Source organism: Verticillium nonalfalfae (assembly GCF_003724135.2).
Source record: "Verticillium nonalfalfae strain VnAa140/NRRL 66861 chromosome Unknown scaffold_66, whole genome shotgun sequence".
NCBI classification, from domain to species: Eukaryota; Fungi; Ascomycota; class Sordariomycetes; order Glomerellales; family Plectosphaerellaceae; genus Verticillium; species Verticillium nonalfalfae.
In genome coordinates, this window is record NW_021167291.1 from 102,891 (window position 1) to 130,489 (window position 27,599).

General features: G+C 56.8%; 12 protein-coding genes across 12 annotated transcripts; 6 read left to right on the forward strand and 6 right to left on the reverse strand.

The window, feature by feature from the left end:
- Positions 1–1,260: 1,260 nt before the first annotated feature.
- Positions 1,261–3,376, forward strand: CBF5 (centromere/microtubule-binding protein cbf5; the record flags this gene model as incomplete). Its single annotated transcript, XM_028641968.1, has 9 exons — positions 1,261–1,382; positions 1,489–1,555; positions 1,624–1,667; positions 1,960–2,022; positions 2,072–2,193; positions 2,245–2,420; positions 2,474–2,744; positions 2,794–2,898; positions 2,949–3,376. The coding sequence occupies 9 exons, from the start codon at positions 1,261–1,263 to the stop codon at positions 3,374–3,376; spliced, it is 1,398 nt and encodes a 465-aa protein (XP_028494129.1).
- A 1,350-nt stretch (positions 3,377–4,726) lies between these two features.
- On the forward strand, positions 4,727–5,740 carry D7B24_007866 (uncharacterized protein; the record flags this gene model as incomplete). The annotated part of the gene is made up of 1 exon (XM_028641969.1): positions 4,727–5,740. The coding sequence occupies one exon, from the start codon at positions 4,727–4,729 to the stop codon at positions 5,738–5,740; it is 1,014 nt and encodes a 337-aa protein (XP_028494130.1).
- Positions 5,741–5,953: 213 nt separating this feature from the next.
- On the reverse strand, positions 5,954–7,745 carry D7B24_007867 (uncharacterized protein; the record flags this gene model as incomplete). Its single annotated transcript, XM_028641970.1, has 4 exons — positions 5,954–5,989; positions 6,053–7,301; positions 7,375–7,525; positions 7,580–7,745. The coding sequence occupies 4 exons, from the start codon at positions 7,743–7,745 to the stop codon at positions 5,954–5,956; spliced, it is 1,602 nt and encodes a 533-aa protein (XP_028494131.1).
- A 582-nt stretch (positions 7,746–8,327) lies between these two features.
- On the forward strand, positions 8,328–12,965 carry D7B24_007868 (uncharacterized protein; the record flags this gene model as incomplete). Its single annotated transcript, XM_028641971.1, has 6 exons — positions 8,328–8,628; positions 8,829–9,162; positions 9,224–9,814; positions 11,399–11,574; positions 11,633–11,884; positions 11,941–12,965. The coding sequence occupies 6 exons, from the start codon at positions 8,328–8,330 to the stop codon at positions 12,963–12,965; spliced, it is 2,679 nt and encodes an 892-aa protein (XP_028494132.1).
- Positions 12,966–13,395: 430 nt separating this feature from the next.
- Positions 13,396–14,685, reverse strand: D7B24_007869 (uncharacterized protein; the record flags this gene model as incomplete). Its single annotated transcript, XM_028641972.1, has 1 exon — positions 13,396–14,685. One exon carries the CDS (start codon positions 14,683–14,685, stop codon positions 13,396–13,398), a length of 1,290 nt encoding a protein of 429 aa, XP_028494133.1.
- Positions 14,686–15,801: 1,116 nt separating this feature from the next.
- Positions 15,802–17,841, reverse strand: D7B24_007870 (uncharacterized protein; the record flags this gene model as incomplete). The annotated part of the gene is made up of 1 exon (XM_028641973.1): positions 15,802–17,841. The coding sequence occupies one exon, from the start codon at positions 17,839–17,841 to the stop codon at positions 15,802–15,804; it is 2,040 nt and encodes a 679-aa protein (XP_028494134.1).
- Positions 17,842–18,390: 549 nt separating this feature from the next.
- LTV1 lies at positions 18,391–19,677 on the reverse strand (the record flags this gene model as incomplete). Its single annotated transcript, XM_028641974.1, has 1 exon — positions 18,391–19,677. One exon carries the CDS (start codon positions 19,675–19,677, stop codon positions 18,391–18,393), a length of 1,287 nt encoding a protein of 428 aa, XP_028494135.1.
- Positions 19,678–20,156: 479 nt separating this feature from the next.
- On the forward strand, positions 20,157–22,197 carry D7B24_007872 (uncharacterized protein; the record flags this gene model as incomplete). Its single annotated transcript, XM_028641975.1, has 3 exons — positions 20,157–20,288; positions 20,339–21,200; positions 21,260–22,197. The coding sequence occupies 3 exons, from the start codon at positions 20,157–20,159 to the stop codon at positions 22,195–22,197; spliced, it is 1,932 nt and encodes a 643-aa protein (XP_028494136.1).
- A 316-nt stretch (positions 22,198–22,513) lies between these two features.
- Positions 22,514–23,714, forward strand: RFC2_2 (Subunit of heteropentameric Replication factor C (RF-C); the record flags this gene model as incomplete). Its single annotated transcript, XM_028641976.1, has 3 exons — positions 22,514–22,629; positions 22,687–22,907; positions 22,966–23,714. The coding sequence occupies 3 exons, from the start codon at positions 22,514–22,516 to the stop codon at positions 23,712–23,714; spliced, it is 1,086 nt and encodes a 361-aa protein (XP_028494137.1).
- Positions 23,715–23,914: 200 nt separating this feature from the next.
- Positions 23,915–24,311, reverse strand: D7B24_007874 (uncharacterized protein; the record flags this gene model as incomplete). Its single annotated transcript, XM_028641977.1, has 2 exons — positions 23,915–24,086; positions 24,142–24,311. The coding sequence occupies 2 exons, from the start codon at positions 24,309–24,311 to the stop codon at positions 23,915–23,917; spliced, it is 342 nt and encodes a 113-aa protein (XP_028494138.1).
- Positions 24,312–24,769: 458 nt separating this feature from the next.
- D7B24_007875 (uncharacterized protein) lies at positions 24,770–25,733 on the forward strand (the record flags this gene model as incomplete). Its single annotated transcript, XM_028641978.1, has 2 exons — positions 24,770–24,917; positions 24,970–25,733. The coding sequence occupies 2 exons, from the start codon at positions 24,770–24,772 to the stop codon at positions 25,731–25,733; spliced, it is 912 nt and encodes a 303-aa protein (XP_028494139.1).
- Positions 25,734–25,887: 154 nt separating this feature from the next.
- CWC2 (Pre-mRNA-splicing factor) lies at positions 25,888–27,255 on the reverse strand (the record flags this gene model as incomplete). Its single annotated transcript, XM_028641979.1, has 4 exons — positions 25,888–26,486; positions 26,536–26,633; positions 26,681–26,971; positions 27,026–27,255. The coding sequence occupies 4 exons, from the start codon at positions 27,253–27,255 to the stop codon at positions 25,888–25,890; spliced, it is 1,218 nt and encodes a 405-aa protein (XP_028494140.1).
- Positions 27,256–27,599: the final 344 nt, after the last annotated feature.

A 27,599-nucleotide genomic window follows, 5' to 3' on the forward strand; every position in this document is an offset into this window, starting at 1 on the left:
GAGAATCAAGTTGTGAATGACATCCCAGCCCAGAGAGCTATCATCGAAAGGGCGGCAAATTCAAGTGCCGATATTTTGACTGGCGGTTCGATGCATGTGATAGTGGCGTGAAGAGTCAAAAGTACGCTTGCTGGGCCACGGGAAAGAACCCTTGGATTCGCCGCCGGCGACGATGCGCCTGATAGATTCTCAGACGAGGAACCATCTGAATGACAGTTTGTGGGAGACCACCGCCTCGAGTGGAAATGAATACTTGCATGCCATCGGCGCGTAAATGGCGATTTGGTTGTCTGACCACCACCTTGAAACTCTGCAGTTGGGCTCTAGGTGTGCACAATTGGCGTATTGAGTCCCCTCTTCGTAGTGGAGGGTTTGTCTCGGAGGCCGACCTGTCGTGGTACCTGCCGTAAGGTATATGTGTAGTGTTGTACATTTCAAATCGAGATGATGAGGATGAATGGTCATTTTCAATATATGTGTCTTTGGTGTGCGTGGCTTTGCAGTATTGTTGAACATATTGCCTTGTCCAAGGCCTGTTAGACGGTCTACTCTTTGGCCACCACGATTGATGTATGATGGCCTGCACGGTTTGCATACCTATCCGCGAAGCTAGAATACAAGAAGCGCCAACATGATGATAGCGCTCGTAGAATATTGCGCCGTAAAGCGGATGGACATCCAAACAGACCAATTCAATCAGCGGCGTCAGAGTCAATTGGGTTCTTGATGTCATATTGTCGCTGCCATGGACTCTCTCTTGCTGCTTCAACATAGGGTGAAGTCAGAGAAGTCTAGACGGACGTCAATCACATTCCAAGTAGCGAAGTAGATAAAAACTCATTTATTACAAGTAATAGGGTAGAATTCTAAGTATCTAGGCCTTCTGGCATCTTCATGACCACGATCTCTGCGGCGGAGCAGGATCAGGCGGAGGAAAAGAGCAAGCGGCTGATAAGATCCCTGATAAGGCGACCGAAGCGTCAAATGTGGCTGACAGCGCCATCGCTGTGGCTGGTGAAATCCACCATCCAATCAGAAGCGCCTGTGCCGGTCGCAGCTACCCCCACAGCAAAGTCGAAGAAAAAAAATTGGAAGCTTCGACCCGCCAGCCCAGAGGAACACCCGACAAAGCTCAACCAGCAAGAACCAGTCGCGACACCCGACCACCCACTGCTCGACCAGACACTCGCCCCCACGAGGTCAATTGCCCGTTGCAGATAGGAAGTCGCGAAGAAAGAAGGCACGACCGAGGCCCGAAACATGACCATGGAGATCGTGAAGCACGGCGAGGAGGAGGAGTACTCCATCAAGCCCCAGGCCGCCACTCCTCAGCTCGACACCAGCAGCTGGCCTCTGCTGCTCAAGAACTATGACAAGCGCAAGTTTTCTCCTCCTCGAGAGACACGATCGAGTTGCATCGTTTGCTGACGAGTAGCCTGCAGTCCTCGTTCGCACCGGTCACTTCACGCCCATCCCCGCCGGATGCAGCCCGCTGAAGCGTGACATCAAGTCGTACATCTCCAGTGGTGTCATCAACCTGGACAAGCCCTCCAACGTGCGTTCGCCCTTTCCCAGAGACGATTGTCATGTGTTAGGGGAACAATTGGTCTGACAGCTCTACAGCCCAGCTCCCACGAGGTCGTCGCTTGGCTCAAGCGCATGCTCCGGTACGCCTTCTCTCCCTGACGACGCGAAACGGCAATACATTCGAGGGTTCCAATGTGGTTCCTGCTGCTAGGAGGCGTGGAACAGGGCAATCATTGCGGCAACAGAATTGTGGCCCGAAAGTGCAAAAGCGATGTCACGACACGCTTGAATGCACACGCCCATGCCTGTCCGAATGATGCTCCAAGTGTCCACGGCCTTGCTTGCGACGACGCCACAGCAGCGGCCACGGAGGAACCCACGATTTTACCAGCGCATTCCCATTTTCGTTGGATTGTAGCTAATAGTTCACAGTGTCGAGAAGACTGGTCACAGTGGTACTCTTGACCCCAAGGTCACGGGCTGCCTGATCGTCTGGTAGGTTCAATGCTTCGCGTCACCCAGATCCTATCGCTAACAAGCCTAGTATCGACCGTGCCACCAGGCTCGTGAAGAGCCAGCAGGGTGCCGGTAAGGAGTATGTCTGCGTCATCCGCCTGCACGACAAGCTCCCCGGTGGCCAGGTCCAGTTCGCTCGTGCTCTCGAGAGTAAGCATGCATCGTCAATGCTTGTTCAGTTATCAGGCTAACGCTTTACAGCCCTCACTGGTGCTCTGTTCCAGCGTCCTCCCCTGATCTCGGCCGTCAAGCGTCAGCTCCGTATCCGTACCATCCACGAGTCCAAGGTCATCGAGTTCGACAACGACCGCCACCTCGGTGTCTTCTGGGTCTCTTGCGAGGCCGGTACCTACATCCGTACCCTCTGCGTCCATCTGGTATGTTTTGGTCAAGGTATCGCACCCGAAAGATAAGCTAACGAGAATCGCAGGGTCTCCTTCTCGGTGTTGGCGCCCACATGCAGGAGCTTCGTCGTGTGCGCTCCGGTGCCATGGACGAGAACAAGGGTCTCGTTACCCTCCACGACGTCCTCGACGCCCAGTGGACCATGGACAACACCCGTGACGAGTCTTACCTTCGCAGGGTCATTTCTCCCCTCGAGACTCTCCTCACCAGCTACAAGCGCGTCGTCGTCAAGGACAGCGCTGTCAACGCCGTCTGCTACGGTGCCAAGCTTATGCTTCCCGGTCTCCTTCGTTACGGTATGTCTGGCCGCCGTTGAACATTGGGATCACTACTAATGCCACGCAGAGTCCGAGATTGAGGTCCACGACGAGGTTGTCATGATGACCACCAAGGGCGAGGCCATCGCTCTGGGTATCGCCCAGATGTCGACCGTCGAGATGTCGACCTGCGGTATGTCGAACACCATGGCACTATTTAAGTCTATCTACTGACCTGCATAGACCACGGCGTCGTTGCCAAGATCAAGCGCTGCATCATGGAGCGTGACCTGTACCCCCGCAAGTGGGGCTTGGGTCCCCAGGCTTCGGAGAAGAAGAAGATGAAGGCCGACGGCAAGCTCGACAAGTACGGCAGGCCGAACGAGGCGACGCCCGCCAAGTGGGTCTCCGAGTACAAGGACTTCAGCGGCGGTGCCCAGGCCGACGCGCCCGCCACTCCCGCCAAGCCCGCTGCCGTCGACACGGAGATGACCTCCGCCGAGACGCCCGCCGCTGCCTCGGATGCCGAGGACAAGGACTCGAAGAAGCGCAAGAAGCACGAGGGCGAGACGGCTGAGGAGAAGGCCGAGCGCAAGCGCAGGAAGGCGGAGAAGAAGGCGGCCAAGGCGGCGAAGAAGTCCAAGGGCGACAGCGACGAGGAGAGCGACTAAGTCGAGTCTCTCTGAGCCGACACGTTGATGGACACGGCGGTTTGGCGCGATACCACTTTCCCCGTTGCATCGGCCGTTGGGTGGCAAGGCCGTTGTACCACTAAAATGGCTTGGGCATTAGGCGTTTGGATGAATTTGTGAACATTGTCTTTGTTGTCTGGATCGGAGTAGATGGCGATATGAGAACAATGCAGTGTTTGGTTAGCAAGACCCGTGATCATGACGGTGAATGCTCGCTCAGGCGCGTGTCGAAGCGTTGCTTGCAGCCGCGTGCCGCCCCTATCTTTGCAGGCGCATTGCTGCATGTGCTGGAGCATGCGCCGCGAGGTAGAGGCACCTCTAACGTCGGGCCCAGAGCACTGCGAAACATGCAATTCCAGATGCCCAATGCGAAAGGACAGACCACGACCCGACCGCTTGACGTTAGCTAGTGGGCGGAGCAATGACGTTCATGCGGTCCTTGGCTTCCGTCTGGTCTCAGATGCCGACCGCAGATCTCATCCACCCCATCTCCATTCCCATCCCCAGGGAGCATTCAGCCTCAGGGTCTCATCGAGATCTCTCTCGCGCCCATCTACCCAGTGATGACCGAACACTTTGGTGAGCCGAGCCTAACAATCGACGCCCTAACGCCCGCTCAGACCTGCTTCAACGCTCATCATCTTGTTTTCCTTACCGCTGGTACCACAAAATGTGGTTTTCTTCAAGGATCTCAGATGCAGATGAAGCCCACAGTTTCCCACGTCATGGAGACGTGTTCAGTATGTGTTGTTCGTTCGTCTGATGCACATCCAGTTGTCAAGGTAGTTGGCAGTTGCCCCCTTTTTTCCCGTGTCGCACCAGGAAGTTCCCGGTCGGGACGCGCCATGGCGAAACGTGATGATTCGTCCTAGGCCGTCCGCAGTGCCGATAAAAGGGCTGAGGTATTGCCCGGGGTGGTTGGTGGTTGGTAAGTTGGTCCGCCGCGGAAGGATAGCTCGGAGGTTTTTCTTTTCGATGACATCCCTTCACAGACCCCCTTTTTACAACCCCCAACCCGCGGGCGGCGCGTGGAGCATGATGCGGGACTGGATGACCTCGCCGTGACTGTCATGCTTTGCGCGGCCGATCGGGAGCAGAAGCTAGGGATGCAGACTTGCGTCAGTCCAGCCCTCGGCGGCTGAGCAAAAAAAGGGGAGGGGGGGGAGAGAGTGTGTGTAAACGCTCTGTGCCTGCATTAGGCAAGGGGGGAATACAAAGGCGTGAGACGGCCCAGCTGAATGTAGCTGTCCCCCGAGATGTATGCGCCGCAGATCTCGCCTATCTAGAGTTCAAGTCGTCGATTAGTTCATCCAAAGTTTCAACTGTATCATGATACCATCACGGGCACAAGGCCTCCTGGCGGCCACCGCCTTCGCGGCCATCCTCCCCCTCACGGCGGCATCCCCCATTGAGACTCAGATTCCCATGCAGCCGCTTTACGCCTACGAAACCACCGGCACGGGCGACGTCAAGCTCGAGACGGATTTCCCAGACCCCTGCATTCTCCAGGATGACGACGGTCTGTGGTACTCCTTCGCCACAAACTCGGGCGGCCGCAACGTCCAGGCCGCCGTGGCGCCGGACCCGCTCGGCCCGTGGACGTACCTCGACGGCGACGCCATGCCCGACCACAGCTGGACGAGCGGGCGCAACACGTGGGCGCCCGACGTCCGGCGCACGGGCAACGACAGCTACATCCTCTACTTCTCGGGCGAGCTGCCCGACGCCGACGGCAGACACTGCGTCGGCGTCGCGCTGGCGGACAGCATGACGGGGCCGTACCGGCCGATGCTCGAGCCCTGGGCCTGCCACCTCGACCAGGGCGGCGCCATCGACCCGGCGGGCTTCCACGACGCCGGCACGGGGCGGAGGTACGTCGTGTACAAGGTCGACGGCAACCACGACGGCAACGGCGGCGACTGCGGCAACTCGGTGGACCCCGTCGTGTCGACGCCCATCATGCTGCAGGAGGTTGGGCCGGATGGGTTCACCAAGATTGGCAACCCCGTGCAGATCCTCGACCGCACGGAGGCCGATGGTCCGCTCGTCGAGGCGCCGGACATCGTGAGGCTCGAGGATGGCACCTATGTGCTCTTCTTCAGCAGTTGGTGCTACGCTTCGGATAAGTATAATATTAATTACGCCGTCAGTCGCAGGGTCGAGGGCCCGTACATCAGGTCGTTGAGGCCGTTGCTGCAGACTGGGGACTATGGGCTCGTAAGTCCTGGCGGTGCGACGAGCGTTATAAACGGCGGGCAGATGGTATTCCATGCCAACTGCGACAGCGGCAGGTGTCTGTATGCCACGCGGTACGCCGTGTTGGGGCTGGACGCTATTATTTGATGGAGGGTGATCTTGAGGGCATGAGACAAAATCTAGACTTTAGATGACGACACTGGCGATACCATAGATAGACTACCGGACGAAAGAGCCGGGTAATGATTATGACTAGTTTAATTGGAATAAAGTGGTTCGGTTCAACTTCTATTTTGCTACACATGTATGAAGGTCATTCGGTAGTCGTACATGCCTGTCCAACAGAGTAGCATAAGTGCTTTACGGGCGTCTCGTGAATGTCAACGGGCACTCGTCCTATGTTGCAAATTAGCAAATACGAACGACAATTGCAGTTGAGGCGAAATGAACAGAACTCACCATGGGAAACAGCGTCGCAAACACGCGGATCTCCTCGGACCGATCTGTAGCATGGTGTTTCCAGTCGAGCTCCAGCGCCGCCTTGCCAATCATGCCCGCCATCGACAGCGGCACATACCGCCTGGCAAGACAGTCATGCGGCCCGGCCCCAAAGACGAGCCAGTTCTTCGTCTTGGACTCGGCGTCGCCCGTGATCCACCGATCGGGATCAAACACGTCCGGATGGGGATAGACATTCGGGTCGTGCAGGGCCGGGTAGCACGACGGCACAATCATCGACCCCTTGGGCACGGTATAACTCGGTGTAACGGGAAAGTTCTTCGTAGCGAGGTAGGGCACAAAGATGACGGGCGGCCTGTGGCGCAGAAGCTCCTTGATGACGGCGTGCGTGTAAGTCATCGACTCCCACATGGACAGGTTGAACGACTTTGTGCGATCGCCGCCCCGGACGTTGAGGTTCTCCTCGCGCAGTCGGTCGAGAACATCGGGCCTCTGCGCGAGAACCTGGAACAGCCAGGTAGTGGCACTGCTCGAGGCGTCCTGCGACGCAAATAGGAACGTGAAGAGCGTCTCGCTGATCTCCTCGTTGGTAAACTCGCGGATCATATTCTTCGGCTTCTCGGCATCGGTGTCTCCGGCAGCAACCTTTTCGCGGTACCTTTCCGACTCCATCATGTGCAGAACCCACTGGTCGACGATACAGGTCGGCGCCGCGCCCGTGGCCATGTTCGCTTTACATGCGGCGGCACATTTTGCAAACTCGACGTGCACGGCGTCGGCGGTGCGCTTACCCAGCCACGTCTTGGTAAAAGGGACATACATGGACAGAGGAACATTCACGAGCTCAAGGGCTTCCGTGACGAGATAAAAGTCGTCGGCAATCTTCTTGACGGCGTCCTCGGAGATGTAGTCGCCAAAGAAGGTGCGGCACGATAGTGCGCAGTTGATCTCGCGGAACAGGCCCATGAAAGGGGCGGGGCGTCCGCTGTTCGCTTCTGTCATGGAGATGAACTTGGAAAAGTAGACGTCAAGAACTCGGTCCTGGACGGGGAGATACGTCGAGATGGCTTGGTTCGTGAAGAGAGGCTTCAGGCCACGGCGGTACTCGGCGTGGGTCGTGCCTTGAAGGAAGACCCAGGCTTTGTGGCCGAGAATATCCTTGGCAATGGGCACGATGCAGGGCTCAGCATGTGAGGGGGTCTTGAAGACCTTGTGGGCGATATCTCTGTCGGAGGCGAGAACGACGAACCTAGAGAGACACATGTCAGCATCAGTGACGGGACATGTCTTAACAGGGCAGTCTAGTGGATGGTAGTACGCACTTGTGGAAGACAGAAACACAACTCAGAGGTCCGCTGGCCCATTGAACAAGGTATGATTCGAATTTGGGATGAAGAGCTTGAATAAAGGGACCCATGAGAGGAATTTTGAGCCGAGGGCCTGCGATCGACCCTTTTCGCTTGATGTACATGACTGGTGGTTCTGATGTTAGTATGGGTCATCCTGGTGATCTGTGCTGCATAGTACCTTGGTCATAGACAACAATACCGAGCAAAAGGGTCACAGCGTATTGCCATGCCGCCCATCCTGCGATGAACTTGAGCAGCATGTCTCGTGACTGAGGGGTGCTGGAAGGCCATGACTGTGGCAGCTCAGGCGGCATGCCGGTGGTGTTGAGGTGGTCAACATCCATTGTGTAGAAACCAATAATTCCCGTGTCAACGAGCTGCTGTCAAAGAATGACGGACATCATGTTTCTCTCTTATAGATTGCCGCTGACCCATGGCTCACGCAGCCTGGTGGGCCTTGAAGCTGGATCGGACATTCGGGCCAAGGCATTGATTACTTGTGACGCCGAAAGCTTCCGCTCGGGCCATGCAGTGGCTCCGTAGCAAGTAAAAACAGGCAAAGATGCAGTGAGAACCATGCTTCAAAAGCTCCTCTCGATGGGCTGTCGGTAATCGGATGACACTCCCTAGTGTTTGTGGAGGGCATCGCGACATGATGGAAGTTGCCAACAAGGGGCCCGATTAGGACTAGACTCCGATTGCCTTCGACTCGCCAAGTGCAACGGCATGTCTCTGCGGAGTCTAGTCCTCTTTGGGTCAAGACCCAGCCCAAGTCAGAGTACGTACCTTACAAGGCACGCACCTTCCTGGTGCGCATGATTCCTCGAGATCCGGGGGCTCGACGTTGACGTGACGAACCTTAGACATCGACGCTGCATCTTTTGGGAATTGCCCCGTGACACTCTCTCGGGTCATCTCGACTCAAGATGCGCCAGACGCTTCGACGGTCCTGTGCTGCCTGCGCACGATCAAAACACAGCTGCGACCTGCGCACGCCGCGCTGCTCTCGCTGCCTCAAGCGCAATGTCCAATGCCTCTACGCCAACGAGCCCTTGACAGCGTCACCAGTCTCCTCCGAGCAGCCCGGCCGAGAGGAGACATGGGCGTCGAGGCCTTCCAGTAGCCCTAGCGCGTTGACCACCTACAGGTTTGGATCTCTGGATCCATTCGACTCGTATCCACAGACGAGACTTCCGAGGGCACAGGTGCAACGTCTCATCCATAGCTGTATGTACATCGTACGTTGCTGCTTCAACGCTCACTCGTCCATTCGAGGTGGCTCACAGCTTCAGTCCACAATAAGATCGCTTTCCAATATTATCCCCTGGACCTGAGCGCAACATCAAATCCGTTCCTCGTTTCCTGGTGGCCACTCGCGCTGGGCGACCCTGCCCTTTTCCACGTGTCACTGCAGACGGCATGTCTAGACGAGGAGCTGCTCGCTCAGAAGGGCTTCCAGTCGTCGGAAGTTCTGATGGCCGACTCTGTGGCTCTGCTGCGACGGAAAGTCGAGGACTTGTCGTTGGCTGTACAAGATGGCACGATGAACTCGGTCATCACGCTGGCGACGATAGAGGTCGGTTCTCACGTGCAACGTCCCTGCGTCTTCTATTCTGACATCACATACCCCACCCAGTACGGTAAAGGCAACATTGATGTGAGCCACACGCACGTTGAGGGGGTCAAAAGATTGGTCCAGCTGAGAGGCGGCATCAACGCCGTCCGGCAGACCAGCCCTCTCACGGCAAGGATGGTGAGCTGGTATGTTCTTCTGCCACCATGATATGACTAAGACTGCAGAATCACACTGACAGACCGCTAGGGCATCGATGCTCATCATGGGCCACCCGCAATTCGAAACCCAAGACGATGCCGGCATTGGGGACGGCATACCGCCTATCCCGGAGTGGCAGCTTGAGCCAGCAGGCCTTGATGATTATCATGTTGATCTCGCCCTCTACGAGGTTGACTACGCCGTCAGCAACGTTGTTGATCGCCTACGGAGTGTTTTCCGGCAGGCGGAGCAAGTGCATTTTTCGACGACACGACTTCACGATCTGACATGTTTTGTTGTTCATCGCCTTCTGCGGGCATCACCAGATCCGTCGATAACAGCCCCATCACCCGTGAGCCAATGCCTGCGGTACACTACTGCGCTCTACATGTTCATCATTCAGGGACCAACATATTACCCACATACTGTCATCATGAGCGATGTTATCAGGAATCTGATCGAGAACCACGAACAGCTCGATCCTTCGCCGTTTGATATTTGGATCTTCACCATCGGTCTCGCAGCCTCGGTGGGCACAGCACAGTACCAGTGGTTCCTCGAGAGGGCGCGAGCTGCGGCGACTAGCCTTCAACTCAGAGAATGGGGCCATGTTCTTGCGCATACCAGGGCTATATTGTGGTCAGAAACGTTGTGCGAGGGGGATGTCTTTCGGCCTGCCTGGGATGACATATTGTGCTCCCCGAGCAGCAGGGCAGAGTCTCCGAGATGGGTGGGGTGTATAATATCGGAAGGTTCTGATTTAGGGTCTTTACGAATATGAGAGATTATGTCTTGTCACCGAGTCGAAGGTGCTGGCGACAAGGCCTTCTAGGCCGAACTTGCTGCAGCAGGTTGCGCAAGATGAAATCGGGATCTTGCTGGATTACAGCTCGGTGCATCGCAAACGGACCATGAAGCATTGTCATGGCCAGAGAACTCTTTTACGGCCACATGTGGAGAGCATCATTCCTGTGATCCTTGAGTGAGGTGGGTCAGGACAGGCCTCGGCTGGAGCCGAAGACCACGGCCCGCTGGCACTAGCAACATCAAGTCGTGGCAACACAAAGGTAGACCTCAGACCTTCACCTCGATCCGTGCCGCCATTCCACACGATGTCCACAAAGCTCGTACCACCATGGGGCCGTTTGATTGAAAGTCGCTGCAGTCTACAGAGAGCCGACAGACCAGTGTCGTTTGTGTGAAATCGGTAGAGCCTCTGTCTGGGCCACTCGGGTGCTGATCATTTTACGCGCCCGTTTCCCCGCCACCATCACTCGTCGACGAAACGCCCAAAGCTCATTGGCCTTGCTCAGAACCTTCAATTGTTCACGCAAGCGCCCGTCGACGATGTCCATCTCACCGCTTGTACCACCACGGGGCCTTGCGACCATGTTTTCGCCTGGAGCACTCTGCAGGTGACTTGGCTACCAGCGCTACACTGGCAACCTCCAGCCTGTCAGACTCTGCAGCAGCCTGCTGTTGCAAGCGACAGGAAGTGCCGGGCTTTCCTGCGATGCCTCTCGGCGTAGCACTCCTCGCGCTGACGATCCGTCATTGGTCGCGTTTGTGCTTTGCGAGCCATCACGAAAGGCTCCCCTGTTGCATGAACATCGGCCGCTATCGATTGCTGCGAGCGGCAGCAGCCTACGAGCAGCCTCTGGGAGTCGCGCTGGGGAGCATCTACTCCCCATCGGGAACTGCATGTCTCGCGCTTGTCACGCGATACTCCTCGCGGTGACCCGCCGTGACGGGTTTCCTCCCGCCTTGATCGAGCAAACAGGCGCCGCAGGGTTGCCGACGATCGTGTGATGGCCGACGCGGGCGGCATATATTATCACCAGCTGAACCCGTCATCGAGCCACAGCGGGATGTCATTTCTCGTGTTTGTCGTCCGTCTTCCCGTTTGAGTCGTGCCTTTTGGACTTGTTGTTTTGTTTTGATTCTCACTGCTCTTCACTTCTATCGTTCTTTAATCCTGAATCGTTCCAAGATACCCCTTTTCGATACCAAGTAATATTCGTTTGTGAAGCTGGCTCTGGCAGTCTGCTTCAACAACATTCATTTGAGTTCTACCTTCTCTTCTTGCCTCTGAGCATCAGAACAAATCAAGATAAACGACATGACCGTCCTCACTCGCTGGCTCCTCGCCTCTCTTTTGGCTACATTCGTTTTGGCGCTGCAGGTCACGCCAAACTCACCCTGCGCCGAATTCTGTTTGGACAGCCATGATCTTGATCGCTCTGACCCCGAGTCATCATCTACGCAGGCCCAACAAATCACCTGTGACGACTCTGATTATCAGTCCGGCGCCAAGGGCCGCAAATTTCAACAATGCTTGACCTGTCTCCAAGAGTCACCTTTCGAGACGGCCTCGGAGAGTGATCAGCTGTGGTTCCTGTGTAAGTGGATTCTGCTTCCCTGCCTTTGTATCACCAGGAAACTTACTGAGATCTTCAGACAACCTCAGATACACGCTCGGCCATTGCATATTTGGTTTTCCCAATTCGACCGGCCTCGGTTCAGGGCCCTGCCTCACCTCATCTGCTTGCGGACCTTTGGAAGATGCCTTGACCGACGACCTATCGGAATTAGACAGCACGTCGCAGTATGGATACTGTGATGCTGATGGAGGGGCCATGACGTCCGATGCATTTGGTCGATGCCTTGATTGTGTCAAGGTCGGGGGTGAACATCACTTATTGTCCAACTGTAGGCCACCAGCCCAGGTCATTTCTTTTGTGTCTCAAGCTCACTTCGTGCCACAGTCCTCATAGCTTTGGACGCTGGTTGCCAACAACGTCCCAATCCCGGCACTCTCATCGGCCTGAACGACACAATATTCAGCGCCACAGCGGTAGAGGCCGTTGATCCCTCGACGCTTGAGACCAAGAAGCCGGAACAAGCGCCAGTGCTTACGCTTCCAGCAATCGTTGGCATCGCCATTGGCGGGTTCGTGCTGCTCCTCCTCGGCAGCGGCTGCGGCTACATGCACCACCGCAAACGCAAAGCCCGCCGCGAGAGCCAGAACATGTCAAAGAAAGGAGCCCGCCGCCATCGGCCGGCGTCATCGCTCTCGTTCCGCTGCCAGACGCACCTGACGCCCAGGTCACCAACCTTCTTCCCGATCGGGGAAGAGGAGGCGGCCACGCGCGAGAAGCCCTTTGTCGACCCGGCCGCGGCGCTCACCTCGAACCCATCCATCTCGACACACATGAGCAGCGCCTGGAACCAGTCGTCCGCAAGCCCGCCGCCCACCCAGCCCTGGCGAGGCGGAGCAGCGCCGCAGGGCCACGCCAAGGACGCCCTCTCCCTGAGCACCATCCTGCCCAGCCACGCGCAGTCGGCCTTCTACAAACCCTCGCCGACAGACTACGCGACGCCGACGTCGACGTCGTCGACCCGCTCCACGACAGCCCTCCTGCCCGTACACCACGCCCCAGGCACCGCCTCGTACGGCGCCTCCGCCCCGCCCCGCCCCCCGCGCAGCCCGGCCGCGGAATCGCACGGCTCGCCGCTCCTCTCGGGCGCCACGGCGAGCCCCCTCCTCTCGCAGCGGGGCTGGCCCCCACAGTCCGGCCAGCCGCGAAGCGACGCCGTGTCATTGTCGCCGCCGAGGCAGAGCCACCCGCAGGGCCAGGTGCTGAACATTCTGCTCGGCAGGGAGTCCATTGCGCCTGTGGCGCAGAAGAGAGGCGTGCCGGTGCCGGCGCCGTTGGGGGGCGGGAGCCCGACGGAGAGCCGGACGCTGCAGACTTCTTTCCCGCCGCCGCCGTCGCCGAAAAGGAGGTAGAGCTGGTAGAGGCTTCTTTCTGTATGGGTGGAGATTGGACGGCAGGAAAGCGAAAGCGAACAAGTAGATGAAGCTGCTCTTGTACGACTGAAGGCTGCGTGTAATGGGATTGAGCGAGATGAACAGTCGACCAAACATACAAATCTACCTCCCCCACCAAATAGGGAGGAGTGATACCGTGTCTAGTGAGGATGCAAGACCCATGAGTTGAACTGATAGCAATATGAAGCAAGGTAAACAATGCGCTGACATGTATCGAACAGTGTTGGTATTTCAAAATAAATCACGCTCCCCAGCGTGTATGCCGGTGCTTTCATTCCAGTTTCCGCCCGGAGCTCAACGTCTCCCAAAACGCCTGGCCTGCTTTGTCTGACGCGATGCAAATCCGTTCTAGTCCCTCGTACAGTCCTCCCCTCCCCCCTCCTTTCACTCATAGCCGCTCGCCCCATGCCGAGCTGCTCCTCCTGCTCAGCGCCTCCTCCTGCTGCATCATCTCGCTCTGCTCCCTGAACCAGCCAGCGCCTTCGTCCAATTCCATCCTCGAGCTCCTCAAGGCGCTCAGCGTCTCCTTGGCGTCACGCAGGATCTGCTCGAGATCCGCGTTGCCGGCTGCCTTCCTCTTCTTCGTGTCGCTATCGACTGATGTGCTCTGCTCGTCGTCGGCTGATCTCTTTCGCTTGATCGTGGTGGGCGAGGCGCTGCTGGGCCCTTTGGCCTCGGATGCCGATCGGTTGTGGAAAGATTGCGAGAAGCGCTCGCGAGCGGCGGCGGCGGCCCCGACATCTGCAGACGTGCTACGGCTCCGGTGATGTGTCTTTGAGTCCAGCCCAAACGAGCCCCATCCGTCGTATCTGGCACCGTCATACCGCATCGAGTTGGCGAGCGATTCCGGCAGAGCGGTTCCATCTGGCATTGTAACAAGGCCCATAGCCTTTAGGCGCCAACGATCAGATACCCTGCTTTGGCGCTTGGAAGGTTCGCTCGGCGACGGAGACGCCCGGAAAGAAGAGCTGCCGGTGCTGGACGGCAGCGAGCGACGGAATGAAGTCGAGCGGTTGTTGGTGCTGGCGCTGAACTTCTCCCGTAAGGCCTGCGTCTTGGCACTGCCGGGCTTGGCCGATTCAGACCGAGAGATGCTGACGTTGCTGGGAGGCAGCGACTTTTTCCACTTTTTCGGCGTCGGTGCTGCTGGTGGAGGCATGTGGTGTCTGACGATGCTGGCAATCGCTTCGCGTTCATCGTGTATGCCTGCCAGGACGCCGCTGGCCCAGAGCGCATCCTCGTGGTCCTGCGACTTGTCCTTCTGCATCTGAAGCAGGTCTCTGAACTCGTCGACCGCGTCGATGCCCTTGTTGCGCTGAAGAGCGGCCAGTCGAGCGGCTTCGACTTGCTTCGCCTTCTTCTTCCGCGCCGCCTCGGCGGCGAATTTCTCGGCCAGCGCTGCCTTGTATTCCTCCCGATCCTTGACACGACGCCTGTGTAGACGGTTCTTCCGTGCGATTTCCCTCCAACGGTAGAAAAATTTGACGCTGAGGTTGTAGACTTGAAACTTGCGAGCTTCCGCCAAGTCTCTTTCCTCCTCTTCTCTGCGTTTCCTCTCTGCTTCTTCCTTGACAAACTCGTCATACGTCTTTTTGACAATCTGCTCCACCATGTAGACCTCAAACTCTTGCAGTAGCCCTTCGTCACCCTTGACAAACCAATTCGTGAAATCCGCCATAAGGTCCCTCTTTGGCGCAGGGGGAGCTGCTGGCTGGGTGGGGGCTGGCACCGCTGCTGATGTTGGAGTGGCCTCGACCGTGGCTGGAAATGCCGCCGCAATTCCGGGCGGAGTAGTCGAGGTCGAGCCACCCAAGATACTTTGCTGTGGTCCTGCAGGCTGGGTTAAAGCCAAAGACTTGGGCGCCTCGGATACTTTTTGCTTTATCGCCGCATCTTGCGGGATGGCTGGCGTTGTCGATGGCGGACTTGTCACACTGGGAAACGGGGACACGGTCTTGCCAGGTGACAGTGTAGCTGCTGGGGGCAACGCCACCCCAGTGCTTGTGGCAGGCAGGAAAGAGAAAGGTGTAGATGAGGTAGTCTTCGGCGTCCCTGCTGTGCTCGTTGGTGGTGGGAACGACAACTGCGGTGTCTTGAATGTCGCAGCTGTGCCTGGAAGTGTAGGGGCCTTGGTTTGCCCTGAGACAGCCTGGCCTTCGTCGGCACTCGGAACAGGCTTTGATTGATCGGCTCCAGCTGGGGGAGCCGCGAATGAAGTGGTAGGGTTTTCCACAGTCTTGGAGAGACCTGCGAAGGGGCTCGAAGATCTTGAAGACAGGCTTGGCTGTTGTGTTGTTGCCGGGGCTTGTGAAAAGGGGCTGCCGAATGGAGATGCCGCCGAGTTTGGGGGTTGAGTGGAGGCATCAACAGGGGCGGGGGCGGACACTTCGGTGGGTTTCCCGAATGCACTGAAAGGACTGGGTATCTTGGGCGTTTCTTTCGCCTTTTGAACGGTAGCTGCTGGCTGAGCGAAGGGGCTGGCGAACGGAGATGGCTTCTGGTTGGAAGAACCTCCTGCAAGCTGTGGAGTAGAGGCGAATGGGCTCGAGAATGCTGAGGCTTGCGGCGGAGGCTTTTGTCCCGTGGCAGCGCCCAATGAAGCAAACGGACTTTGCGCCGCGGGTTGTGAAGAGGTTGTTTGAAAAGGGCTAGGGGTGGTGCTTGAAGGCTGGCCAAAGGAGGGCGCGGAAAATGGACTTGTAGTGGTCCCGTCATTGGTTTTTGCGAATCCATTGGATGATACTAGGACACAGGTTAGTCTCATATTTCTTTGTCAAGGGCCTCAATTAATGTGCTACAAAGAGATGATAGTACCTTGGCTGAAGGGTGTTTCTGTTGGTTGGGCAGTTGCGAAACCGTTTGTCGGCTTCTGAAAGCCCTGAAATGCCGAAGCATTAGGCGTGCTCTGTGACTTTGCTGTACTCCGCAAGAAGGGCTTCTCAGTACCGGGCCGGTTCGAAGCCGCCGTTGCTGAAGGATCTTCGTATACTGAGCGGTGGATAACTTCGGAAAGACTCCGAGAACCTCGCTTCTTCTCTACAATGGTTTCTGAGGTTGTGTGATGAAGCCGCGGGAACTCCATACCATCGGTCGTCCTCAGGTATTGTCTGTATTCGTCGTCTGGCGAATCCTCGAGAGGGACCCAGCTCATCCCGTGTTCCTCGACAAAATCAATTGCTTCGTCCTCGGTGTCGAACCTCAGGAAGGTATTTAGCAATGCGGGCGTGATGTCCCTCGCCAAAACTTTCGGTCTCCAGTAAGCTCGCCGTAAGGTCTTGAGCATCGATCGCCGCAGCTGGCCAAAGTGAATTTCCGCAAAACAGGCCATAGTATAGGACACTTCGGGGTTCTCGACGATCTTGAAGTACGTGTTGTAGGCTCCTGACACCGCCAGGTGCGGCGCGGTACCCATAGGGCCGTGCAAATCAGTAGTGCTCTGCAACGCCTCGACTAGAGAGACGGCGGTTCTGATCTCGTCAGAGTCCTTCCATAGTCGAGGGTTCGCCCATTCCTGCTGGACGTTGTCGAGGATATTTGGTTGATTGGCGCTGAAGAGAAGCTGGTAGGCCCTGAACTCTGTTTCGTTTTCGCAAACAAGGCCTTGCGCCTTGCTGTCGTCGTAGGCGTGCATCAGCGAAAGCAATGCTTTGCCGAGCTGTTCGATCTCTTGCTGCTCCGAAAAGTCCTCTGGCGTCACGTCGGGGCGGGAGAGCAGGTGCAGCGAAGTGACGTGGAAGCGCGCAATCGTCTCGAGGCAGTAGACCTGGTCCTTCATCTCTTCGGCGCTCATGCTTGAGTGGAAGATGAAGTCGCGTCGAATGGCTCGCGTGCGATCCCATAGATAGCCGTGCAGCATTGGCAGATTGTCTTCGTCCTCGAGGAGGTCGTCCACCAAATAGTCGAGCGTCCGGCGGAGTGCTGCAGTCGATCGAACGTCCATTGGTAGGGGAGCTTCCTGGCCTGCCGCCGATCTGGCCAGTTTCTTCACCATCTTGCTGATGACGGGAAACGACGTCTGCGGGTCCTTTTCGGCATGTTGCACATCAAACTCGGTGATACGCGTGATCTTTTCGAAATTGGGGCACATATCCTCGCAGATACCCTTGAAGTCAATGGCGTCCTCCAGGCGTTTTGGCTTGTCGGGGTCGTCAATCAGGCCAGCAGCCATCAAGGAAGCGCGCGCCCGGTCGCGATACGACTTGGATGTCTCTCTGTATTTTGCCATGGCGCCCTTGGACGATGGGTTCCCGGGATCGGACGGCCATTTCGGTGGGAGGATTTTGTCTTTTCGCAGCTGCTCGTAGATTCGCTTGGCATACGTGCTGTTTGCTTCGGTATCGTAGGTGCCGGGATCGGTGTCATAGTTGGTCGTGTCGGCGCCAAAAGCGGTCACGTTGGATGGTCGAGGCTTCGAAGTGTTCGCGTTCTTGCCGTTCGTCGTCGTCGCCTTCTTTTTGCGGTCGAGGGCACCGTTGCCCTTGCGTTTCCGACCATCGTCGGAGCTTGCGCCGTCCGCGGGACTGCCGGCTCGTCGCTTGGCTCCGAAACCGTTCATCGTGTCGCGCTCTGTCGTCGTTCGGTTGCGCTTGGCCCAACGAACGTCGCCCGCGCCATCGAGGCCAGTGATGCTGGGCTCTGCGATGTCAGCGGCGCTTGGAGCGAGTGCGCCGAAGATGCGCGGCTTGAGGCTGCGGCGACCGAAGGTGGGATGGTGGTGTTGATGGGTTGAAGCGGTGGTTGGGGATGAACGATTGGACGTCACTCGGGGAGATTTTCGTGACGAGGCTGGATGTTGTAGCACCTGGAACTGTAGCTCGCGCGCAAGTGGAGCCATTGAACCAGACCAGACACTCCCTGAGAGGGAGCTCGGCCCGGGGGCTGAAGGCGACCTGAACTTGGAGCTAGGGGGGTGGACTTGGAGAGGTCGTGCCGGGGTTTGTGGTGGGGTGGGACTGAGCTGGGAGGTGCCTCAGGTACCTTACCTTGCTATCACGTTGATCTTGTCCTCTCAAATTGTTGCATCTGATGAGATGATAGGGTCGCGTGACATCCACTCCTTTGTTTCTTGATCTTGTGATGCGATTCTTATAGAGTTCAGTTTCATCACAATCTTCTGTCGTGATTGGATTTTTGGGAAGAACACAGGCGGCCTATGCACTTCCCAGGGCCATATAGGCTTCCCTCTTCAATCCCTGCCTGCCTACGTAGGTAGGTAAGGTAGGTAGGTAGGTAGATACCTTACTCTCAGGTAGGTACATCACCAGGCTTGCAAGCTACAACAACATTCACCTCTTTCTCAAACACTACTCAACAGCACCTCAAGATGAAAAGAATGGGTATCATTAGGTCATTACAGAGGCTTTTGTAGCCGTCTAGTCTTTCATTACCTGTAGCCTTGAGGCCGCAGACGTGCAGGTCCCAGACCCCTCCTGATCTCGTCCAGCTGCTCGAGGCCAGTCTGGGGCCGCGCCTTCTTGTTCGTGCGCTTGCCAGGCTTTGTGAATTTACCCAAAAAGTCGTCCAGAATATTGTCCAAATCGTTACGAGTCTCACCTTGCACACTCGACATGGCGGACACGGCTGAAACAGAGCCAAGGTCGTCCCCTCCGCCCATCTCGCTTGTGTACTCCTCCTCTATCCTGTCAAACCTGGCGTCCAGGAGGGTCAACTGCTCCGTCCTGACCATGGACGACGAAGTCATCGAGTAAGACGAAGGGTTGGTCAGCGCTCCCTTGCGCTTCTTGCGACGACCGCCCATCGTTGTCGTGGTCCACATAGACGACTGAACTTCAGACGGATCCACTGCCGCACCACGAGGCTTGACGCCAGGGTTCTTCTGGTCCTTCTTGAACTGTTTGAAATCCTCCAGCCAGTCCTCGTTCTGATCAGCCGTCGTAGGCTCTGCGCCATCTACGGTGACGAGCTCAGGTACAACATCGTCGTTGTACTCCTTGTTCGGCTTGGCCGTGTGGTCCGACTCCCAGCCGTCGTCTTCCTCGCCGAACTGATCCTCAAACTCGTACTGAGAAATCTCCCGTCCGTCCTTTGCCAGCTCCTGGAAAATGTCGTCGTCTTCTTCGACATAAGCCTCGTCGTCAAGGGCCTCGAGAACCTCTCGAAGACGCGGGTCCATGTCGGGCTGAAGACCAGCAATAGCGTCAGGGACGTCCTGCTGAGACTGGTAGTTGGCCTTTGGCAGACCCTGCGCAAAGCGCGCATCGTCACCGAGCGAGCTGGGGTCGTCCTTGACATCGAGCCCGCGGATCGCATCCTCGAGTGACTGGGTCTGCTTTCCCTTGCCCTGGTTCTTAGGTGCCTCCGCCTCGACCCACACGGCCTCGCCAGCACCCGTGTTCAGGTCGCGCATGTGCTGCATGTAGTCGTACTCGGAGTCATCGTAGTAGATGCCGTATTCGGCGGCCTCACCCTCGTTCTGACGGATGCCCGAAATATCGGAACCGAATTCTGAGGCCAGGTCATCAAGGTGCTTGGTCTTCGATCGGGCGGATGTAGAGGTCTCGCCGCGCTGAGGAGTCGGGTTGAACACCATGGAAGGCGCATTTTCGTCGTTGATCAGAGGATCATTCTGAGGCCGGTGGACGAGTGTGAAGTGCTGCGCACTCTTCTTGTCACTGATGGTGGAACATGAGTATTTGTTCTCGCCGACCATGCGCGGGGTTAGGTTTGACTCACATCCACTTTCCCTTCGCCATGTTGATAATGTTGTTCTCGGACTTTGCTGTTTAAAGGATCGAATTTCGACAGCGCCTGACGTGAAATGTGCGACGAACTTGCGTGTTTCTCGCTCTTGGGCATCAACCAGCACACAAGATTAGTGGTTTTGTCAGTCGCTCCAAATTCCCGATCCAAAATTTGGGAATGGAAAAGTCCCTGATGGTGGGGTTTATCTAATCACCCCCAAGGCTGAGCGATAGCACTGTGCTTCTGGTGTTCCTTTGTGCTGTAAAACAGTGCGAACATGGACAAATGACGTCGAAACAGAAAATTTGCCCCGCGTCGCATTATTCAGCGGGGCAACATCAGGTACGAACGGCGACTCATCCTCGACCGCTCTGCTGAACCCAACCCTTTCACCACCATCGACAATAGTCATATTACTTGAGTCTGTTGCCTTTGATCGATCTCAAGATGCCGAAAGCGAAGAAGAATACCCTCGGTCTGGGGAACACCCTCATGAATGACCGTTTCGGCAAAGGAAACGGCCAGGACCGGAAGAGGGGTTCCGCCATCACGCGTATCAACCATGCGACTGGAGAGGAGGTAAGTACCCATGCGCATCAGTCGGCAATACATTCTCACATGGGTCCTAGTACGTCACGAATGAGAAGAAGGAGGCGTCATGGGTCAAGATGCGATCCGTCACTGAGCAGGGCGCTCTCGACGAGTTCCTGGCGACGGCTGAGCTCGCCGGAACTGACTTCACTGCTGAGAAGACAAGTAACATCAAGATCATCCACACTGACCAGAAGAACCCTTACCTCCTTTCTGGCGCCGAGGAGCGCGACGTCTTGGGCAAGCAGCGGGCTCACAAGGGCAAGTTGACGGTGCCGAGGAGACCGAAGTGGGACGAGTCCACGACACCCGAGCAGCTCGACACCCTCGAGCGCGAGAGCTTCTTGGATTGGCGCCGGGGCCTTGCTGAGCTCCAAGAGAACAACGACTTGCTTATGACTCCGTTTGAGCGAAATCTCGAGGTGTGGAGGCAACTGTGGCGTGTCATTGAGAGGTCCGATCTCATCGTGCAGATTGTCGATGCTCGTAACCCTCTCCTCTTCCGATCCGACGATCTTGACAGCTACGTCAAGGCTGTCGATAAGAGGAAGGAGAACCTGCTGCTCATCAACAAGGCCGACATGATGACTGTGAAGCAACGCAAGATCTGGGCGAAATACCTGAAGGAGACTGGTATTGCCTACAAGTTCTTCTCAGCCTTTTTGGCGAAAGAGGCTCTCGAGGCAGAGGAGGCAGAGGCCGAGGCTGAGTCGCAGGACGCGAGCTCCAAAGCCCCGCAACGGGAGGCAGGCGAGCAGCAGGACGAGTCTGAGGAGTCGAGCGAGGAGGAAGAGGAGGCTGGAGAAGAGGCAGACGTCGAAGTTGACGATGAGGATATCAGGATATTGACGGTTGAGGAGCTGGAGGATATCTTCCTGAGCCACGCGCCGAAGGACGCCGGTAAGTTCGCCACGAAGCGTACGAATGACGAGAAGAACCGCTGACCCCTTTCCTACCAGCACCGGATCACAAGCTCTCGGTCGGTCTCGTCGGCTACCCGAACGTCGGAAAGTCATCCACCATCAACGCCCTCATCGGCGCCAAGAAGGTGTCTGTTTCCTCAACACCCGGAAAGACCAAGCATTTCCAGACCATCCACCTCAGTGAGAAGGTTATTCTCTGCGATTGCCCAGGTCTCGTGTTCCCCAACTTCGCCAACACCAAGGCCGATCTTGTTTGCAACGGTGTCCTCCCCATCGACCAGTTGAGAGAGTTCACCGGCCCCGCTGGCCTCGTCGCTCTCAGGATACCCAAGCACTTCCTCGAGGCCGTGTATGGCATCACCATCAGGACGCGGGCGCTCGAAGAGGGCGGTACCGGCAAGCCCACTGCCTCAGAGCTTTTGAGGGCGTACGCTAGGGCGCGTGGATACCAGACGCAGGGTCTTGGACAGCCCGACGAGTCAAGAGCTGCACGATACATCCTCAAGGACTACGTTGCAGGCAAGCTCCTGTTCTGCCAGCCTCCCCCGAACACGGTCGATGCCAAGGAGTTCAACTCCGAGCTCTACGACGACGAGCACCTGCCCGAGCACCGCCGCGGCCATCTCGTTCCTGTGATGGAGGACCTGAGCATTGCGGGAGACGACGAATCAACCATGGCCTCTGAGTTTGTACCGTTGCCTGCGGGTCCCAAGTCGAAGCAAATCGATAGCGGCTTCTTCGGCCCTGGCAGCAGTAGCTCAGGTCATCTCAAGATGCCTTTCAGCCACCAGTACTCTCAACAAGGCAAAGCAGGACCCAAGACCCTGAGCGGCAGGAAAGCCAGAGCGATCGTCGCGCTGGAGAATGGGCTGGACCCGAAGGACGTGCAGATCATGTCGAGCAAAAAGCACTTCAAGGGTGGCCCGAAGAACGGAAAGGCGAAGAAGCGTGCGGTCGACCTGGATGATGATTGAAGCAGATAGCCAAAAGCATCATGGATTTCAATGAATTAAGGAATATGACGTCGAATATTCAGGTTCACATGTTGGTGTGATTTGTGAGTGATGTATGTGTTGGTACACTGTGAGCGCATAGCATCACCGCAAGTTCATGTCGATGGGGATTGAAGCTGTGGTGGGGCGTCTGTACGAATAGGGTCTAGCGCGTGCGCGTGTCTTCGCGTCGTCCTCCCTTCGCGTTAAGTGCCTACCATGCCACGGACTTTCTTCAGTGCTCAGCGGGTTCTCGTGCAGCCTCCTGACCAAGAAATCAACCGACGGATACAACACGATGCCGGCCCAGAAGAACGTGCAAAAGCTGGAGGAAGCGGGAGAGTCGTCATTATCAGTCGCTACGACAGCAGTCTCAACAACTGCTAATGGCGCTCCAACATACGAGCTCCCTTGGTAACTGAGAATCAGAACCCCCCGCAACAAGCTTAAGGAAGCTGACGATGCTTGCAGGGTCGAAAAGTATCGCCCGGTATTCCTCGATGATGTCGTCGGCAACACGGAAACGATCGAGCGATTGAAGATTATTGCGAAGGAGGGCAACATGCCGCATGTCATCATCTCGGGCATGCCTGGTATCGGAAAGACAACGAGCGTGCTCTGCCTGGCACGGCAACTGCTCGGAGAGTCGTACAAAGAGGCAGTGTTGGAACTGAACGCCAGTGACGAGCGAGGTACGCCGTGCCTAAGCCCCCCTCTCAAGCTCTGCACGTCACTAACAGCCGGCTCCAGGCATCGACGTCGTCCGCAACCGCATAAAGGGCTTCGCTCAGAAGAAAGTCACCCTCCCCCAGGGCCGCCACAAGCTCGTCATCCTCGACGAGGCCGACAGTATGACATCGGGCGCGCAACAGGCTCTCCGCCGCACGATGGAGATTTACTCCAACACGACCCGCTTCGCCTTCGCCTGCAACCAGTCCAACAAGATCATCGAGCCGCTGCAGTCGCGATGCGCGATCCTGCGCTACGGTCGACTGACGGACGCGCAAGTCGTCAAGAGGCTCATGCAGATCATCGAGGCAGAGAGTGTGCAGTACAGCGACGACGGACTGGCGGCACTGGTATTCTCCGCCGAGGGAGACATGAGACAAGCGATCAACAACCTGCAGAGTACCTTTTCGGGCTTTGGCTTCGTCAGTGGAGACAACGTCTTCAAGATTGTGGACAGCCCGCATCCTGTCAAGGTGCAGGCGATGCTGAAGGCTTGCTACGAGGGAAACGTCAACTCTGCGTTGGATATCCTACGGGAGCTGTGGGACCTAGGCTACTCAAGCCACGACATCATTAGCACCATGTTCAAGGTCACAAAGACGATCCCAACGCTGAGCGAGCATTCGAAGCTCGAATTCATCAAGGAGATTGGCTTCACGCACATGAAGGTGTTGGAGGGCGTGCAGACGCTGCTACAGCTGAGCGGGTGCGTGGTCCGGCTTTGCAAGATCAACATGGATCCGAAGCGGTTCGAGGTGGCGACCAAATGAGCGCCAATACAGGCGAACTAGGCAGTGGATGTGATGAAATGCATGAATCGGCGTTGGACTGGGCCTCGGGGTTGAGGGTGATACACCAAAATCCAGGGATCAACGGTTATGATATTGTACAGAGGTTTCCAAAAACAGGTCCATAATGTGGCTCTTCGATATGACTCAATCGTTGACCTTTCTAGACATGACTCTCTACCTCAATTGTCGCTCTTTTTGGGCTCTGGCTCCGCATAGGAGTCCTCAAGTTCCTTCCATTTTGCCCGGTCTCTCAGGATGCGCCGCTGCATCCTCATGCGGGCCTCGTACTCTCGTAACCGCGAGTCGGCCTCGATCATGCTACCAAACACCATGCCCGACATTTGAATGTAGCTGGGCAAGGTTAAATCGCCTGGATCATGGGCTCAGGGGAAGGCTCTTGACTTACATCTTGAACTGAATTGTCATGCCTCGGTACAATGGCGAGAAGTACTGTGCGGCACCACCAAAGACAGCAGCGACGAGTCCCCATCTCGCAGCGCCAGCGACTGCGCCCCTCGTAGCCTCCCATGCGGCTTCATTGGCCTCGGTGGTTTGCAATGGGCTGTGTGAAGGCATTTTGCGTGGTTGCTGGAGCTCTGGGTGGTTTGTCGTGTGACAAGTGACCAGGCGCGTGGTGGGATACCATTCGCCGACCTTGAGATGATCAAGAAGAGAGGACTATGTTGGGGTTTGTGTTGATGACGCTGAAATCAATGTGTACAAAATGAAGGAACGTTTCTCGTCGTTTCAAACACTGAATTGACTTGTATTGAGGTGGTTGAAGCGAAAGTCGATGTCAAGTCAGGATGGGCTCATCTATGATGCCAGACGCCGAGTACAGACCCCGAACGTCTACGGCGGCCCTTTGCATCACATTGGTCGGTTTTTAGTGGGCATGCCGCTATCGCGCCGCTAATGCACCACCCGAAAGCTTCCTCTACACGGAGACCCTCGATCTGATGTCCGAGTCCGGCAAAAGATGACTTCTCCAATCAAGGACATGATAAGGCACTCCCTGTACCAGCAACCGCTCCATGGATTCAGAACACGATGAGTCCATTGAGGATACCCAGCATGAGATAGCAGAGCTCGAGGCCAAACTGGCCGCCGCGAGGCAACGGCTCCAGCAAAAGGCCAAGATTGAGACGACCCTCGTTCATCGACCTTCTGAAATTCCGCTCAGTGAGTGAAGCGCTCACGAGCAACTCAAGTCATTGACTCACAACCGTACCAGACGCTTTCTCCTCAGCAAATCATTACATTCTCTTGCTCTCCGATTCAGCCCTGCCACTCGGCTCCTTCGCCTTCAGCAGCGGTCTCGAATCTTATCTGGCACATACGCCACGCAACTCTGCCACCTTCAGCGTCTTCCTGCCCGAGTCAATCTCCTCTTACGCTTCGACCACACTGCCCTTTGTCCTTGCCGCGTACCGCGACCCCTCTGCGCTGGCCACTCTCGACGACACCCTCGATGCCGCCATCATCTGCACCGTCGGCCGTCGTGCCTCTATCGCCCAGGGTCGCGCCCTGCTGTCCATCTGGGAACGCAGCTTCGCCTCCTCGCTGCCGCACCATGCTGTTGAGGCTCTGAAGCCCTACGCCGCGTTATTACGAGCCAGCAACTCCGCATCGTCTTCCTCTTCCTCCGCAAAGACGCCAGCGGGAGCATGTAATGACCTGCCACCAGCAGCCCACGCCCATCTCGCCCCTCTCTTTGGCGCAGTCGCAAGCCTCGTCGGCCTCACGCTGCACCAGACGGCGTACGTCTTCATGCTCAGCCACGTCAAGGCGCTCGTGTCTGCCGCGGTGCGCGCGAGCATGTTCGGACCGTACCAGGCACAAAAGGTGCTGGGTAGCGGTGACGTGCCGAGGATGATCGCCGCGGCTATCGAGAGGGAGTGGGCGACACCGGTGGAGGAGGCGGGGCAGACGATGCCCATCATGGACCTGTGGATCGGGAGGCACGAGCTACTCTATTCGCGAATTTTCAACAGCTAGAACACATAGATAGGGTGCGAGGATGGACCAGCTCTTTTGAGGATGTGTTTATACATCGTCATGATACAACGTGTACAACGTCACTGCCACGAATAGAACATAGATGGGTATCATACAGCCGCTTATATTAGACATCTTGTACACCGGAAACCACCTACTCATCGCTGTCGCTGTCATAACCCACAAGGGGCCCGGCAGCCGCCGCCGCCTTCGGCTTCTGAGCAGCGACTGAGATTCTGGCCGAGTTCAGAGCAGCCAAGGTGCTGCCGGAGAAGATGCCGACCGCCTGCTGCTGCTCCGGTGCCGGCAGAGCCAGTTGTTGCTGCTCCTGCACGGCACCATTATTCTCGAGGAGAAAGGCCTGCTGCTGCTGCTCCAGCTCGTACCCCTGTCGGCCGACCGGGTTGACGGCGTTGGCACCACGCGCAAAGTGTACCTCATCAGGCGCCTCGTATCCCTCCAGTCCGTAGCTGCTCTCGATCTTCCTCCGCTTCCTGGCCTCGGGATCTTTGCCCTCAATCTCGGCGACGAACTCAGCCGGGAGCGCCCTGCGCACAGCCTCAGCGGCCTGCTCCTCGATGCGGCGCGCCTCGCGAGCTTGTGCCATGGGGTTAGGGTCAGCTGTCGCCCAGCGCAAGTTCAGGACTTCGTCATGGTCGAGGGACTGGTGGGCCATAGCCTCCTTTGCGAATTGCGCGTTGGCTTCGTTGCTGTATGTGACGAAGGCGACGCCGCGGGTGTTGAGGACGCGCGCTGGTCGAATTAGTCACTGCTGAGCCGGTTCTTGGCGAGTAAAACTTACTGCGCTCAATCTGGCCCCATTCCGCAAAGTGCCTGGCAACAACCTCTTCAATGTCGTCGCTGACGTGTATCCTGCCAACATAGACCGTGCGATTCGTCCTGTCCCATGTCAGTTTGCGCTACGTCGCAGGTTCGACAATGCTCACCTCATGAAACTTCCGACACCTCCCATGTCGTCTCTGTAATCGGAATGCTTGTCCCGGCCAAAGCAGTCGACGTTCGGGTTGAAGATGTCGTGAATGCCAGGCAACCGGTGCAGGTACTCGCAGTCCTGGCCCTTGGGGCAGATGCCCCGGGCGAAGAACAGGCAGAAAAAGCTGCCGACCACCTTATCGGCTCTTGTGTATCCCGTATCTTTTGCGACGTTGCAGCGACCCTTGGCGTGCGTTTTCGAGAGGTACTTGTCCTCGCGGTCGCCACCAGACCATTTATTGTACCTAGAGACTGCATGTCAGCGACGCGCCTTCGGTGGTCACGAGGGAGAGTGGAACAGAGCGTACCAGATATTGAAGATGGTACCCGTCTGCGGCGGCGGCTCGGACGTGATGAAGGAGGGGTCGACCTGAGGACGCGCCGGACGCCTCTTCTTCCTGATGATCTTCTTGACTTTGCGCTCCGCCGGCGCGGCGACTTCGGTGCCCGTGGTCGTCAGGGCCGTCTCGGTAGCATCTTGCGCGTCGTCGCCTTGCGCGGGGACAACAGCGACCTCTTCGTCTGACATTTTGAAATCGGGGAGTTGAGTTGATCTTGCGGACGTGTTCGTGCAAAGAGCTCGTTGCTCGGGATTGTCGATGCTCTGATGTCGAGGCTCGTGCTTGCGTGCAGATTGATCGGACTGACGTTTGGGCGAGGCTGGTCGCGCCGCATTGAAAATCTTATCGCGATAAGATAAGCTCTCTCCCAAATCGCATCCGGACTTTTTGTCTGGGCGCGCTGCCCCTCGTCAGTGTGGGTGGGCTGCCAGTGAGTGCCCCGCCTTGGATGAACCTCACGAAGTCTTCTGGTCGATCATTGTGCGCTTCATGTCAACGACAAGCTCATCACACTCGAGCTTCTTCTCAAGAC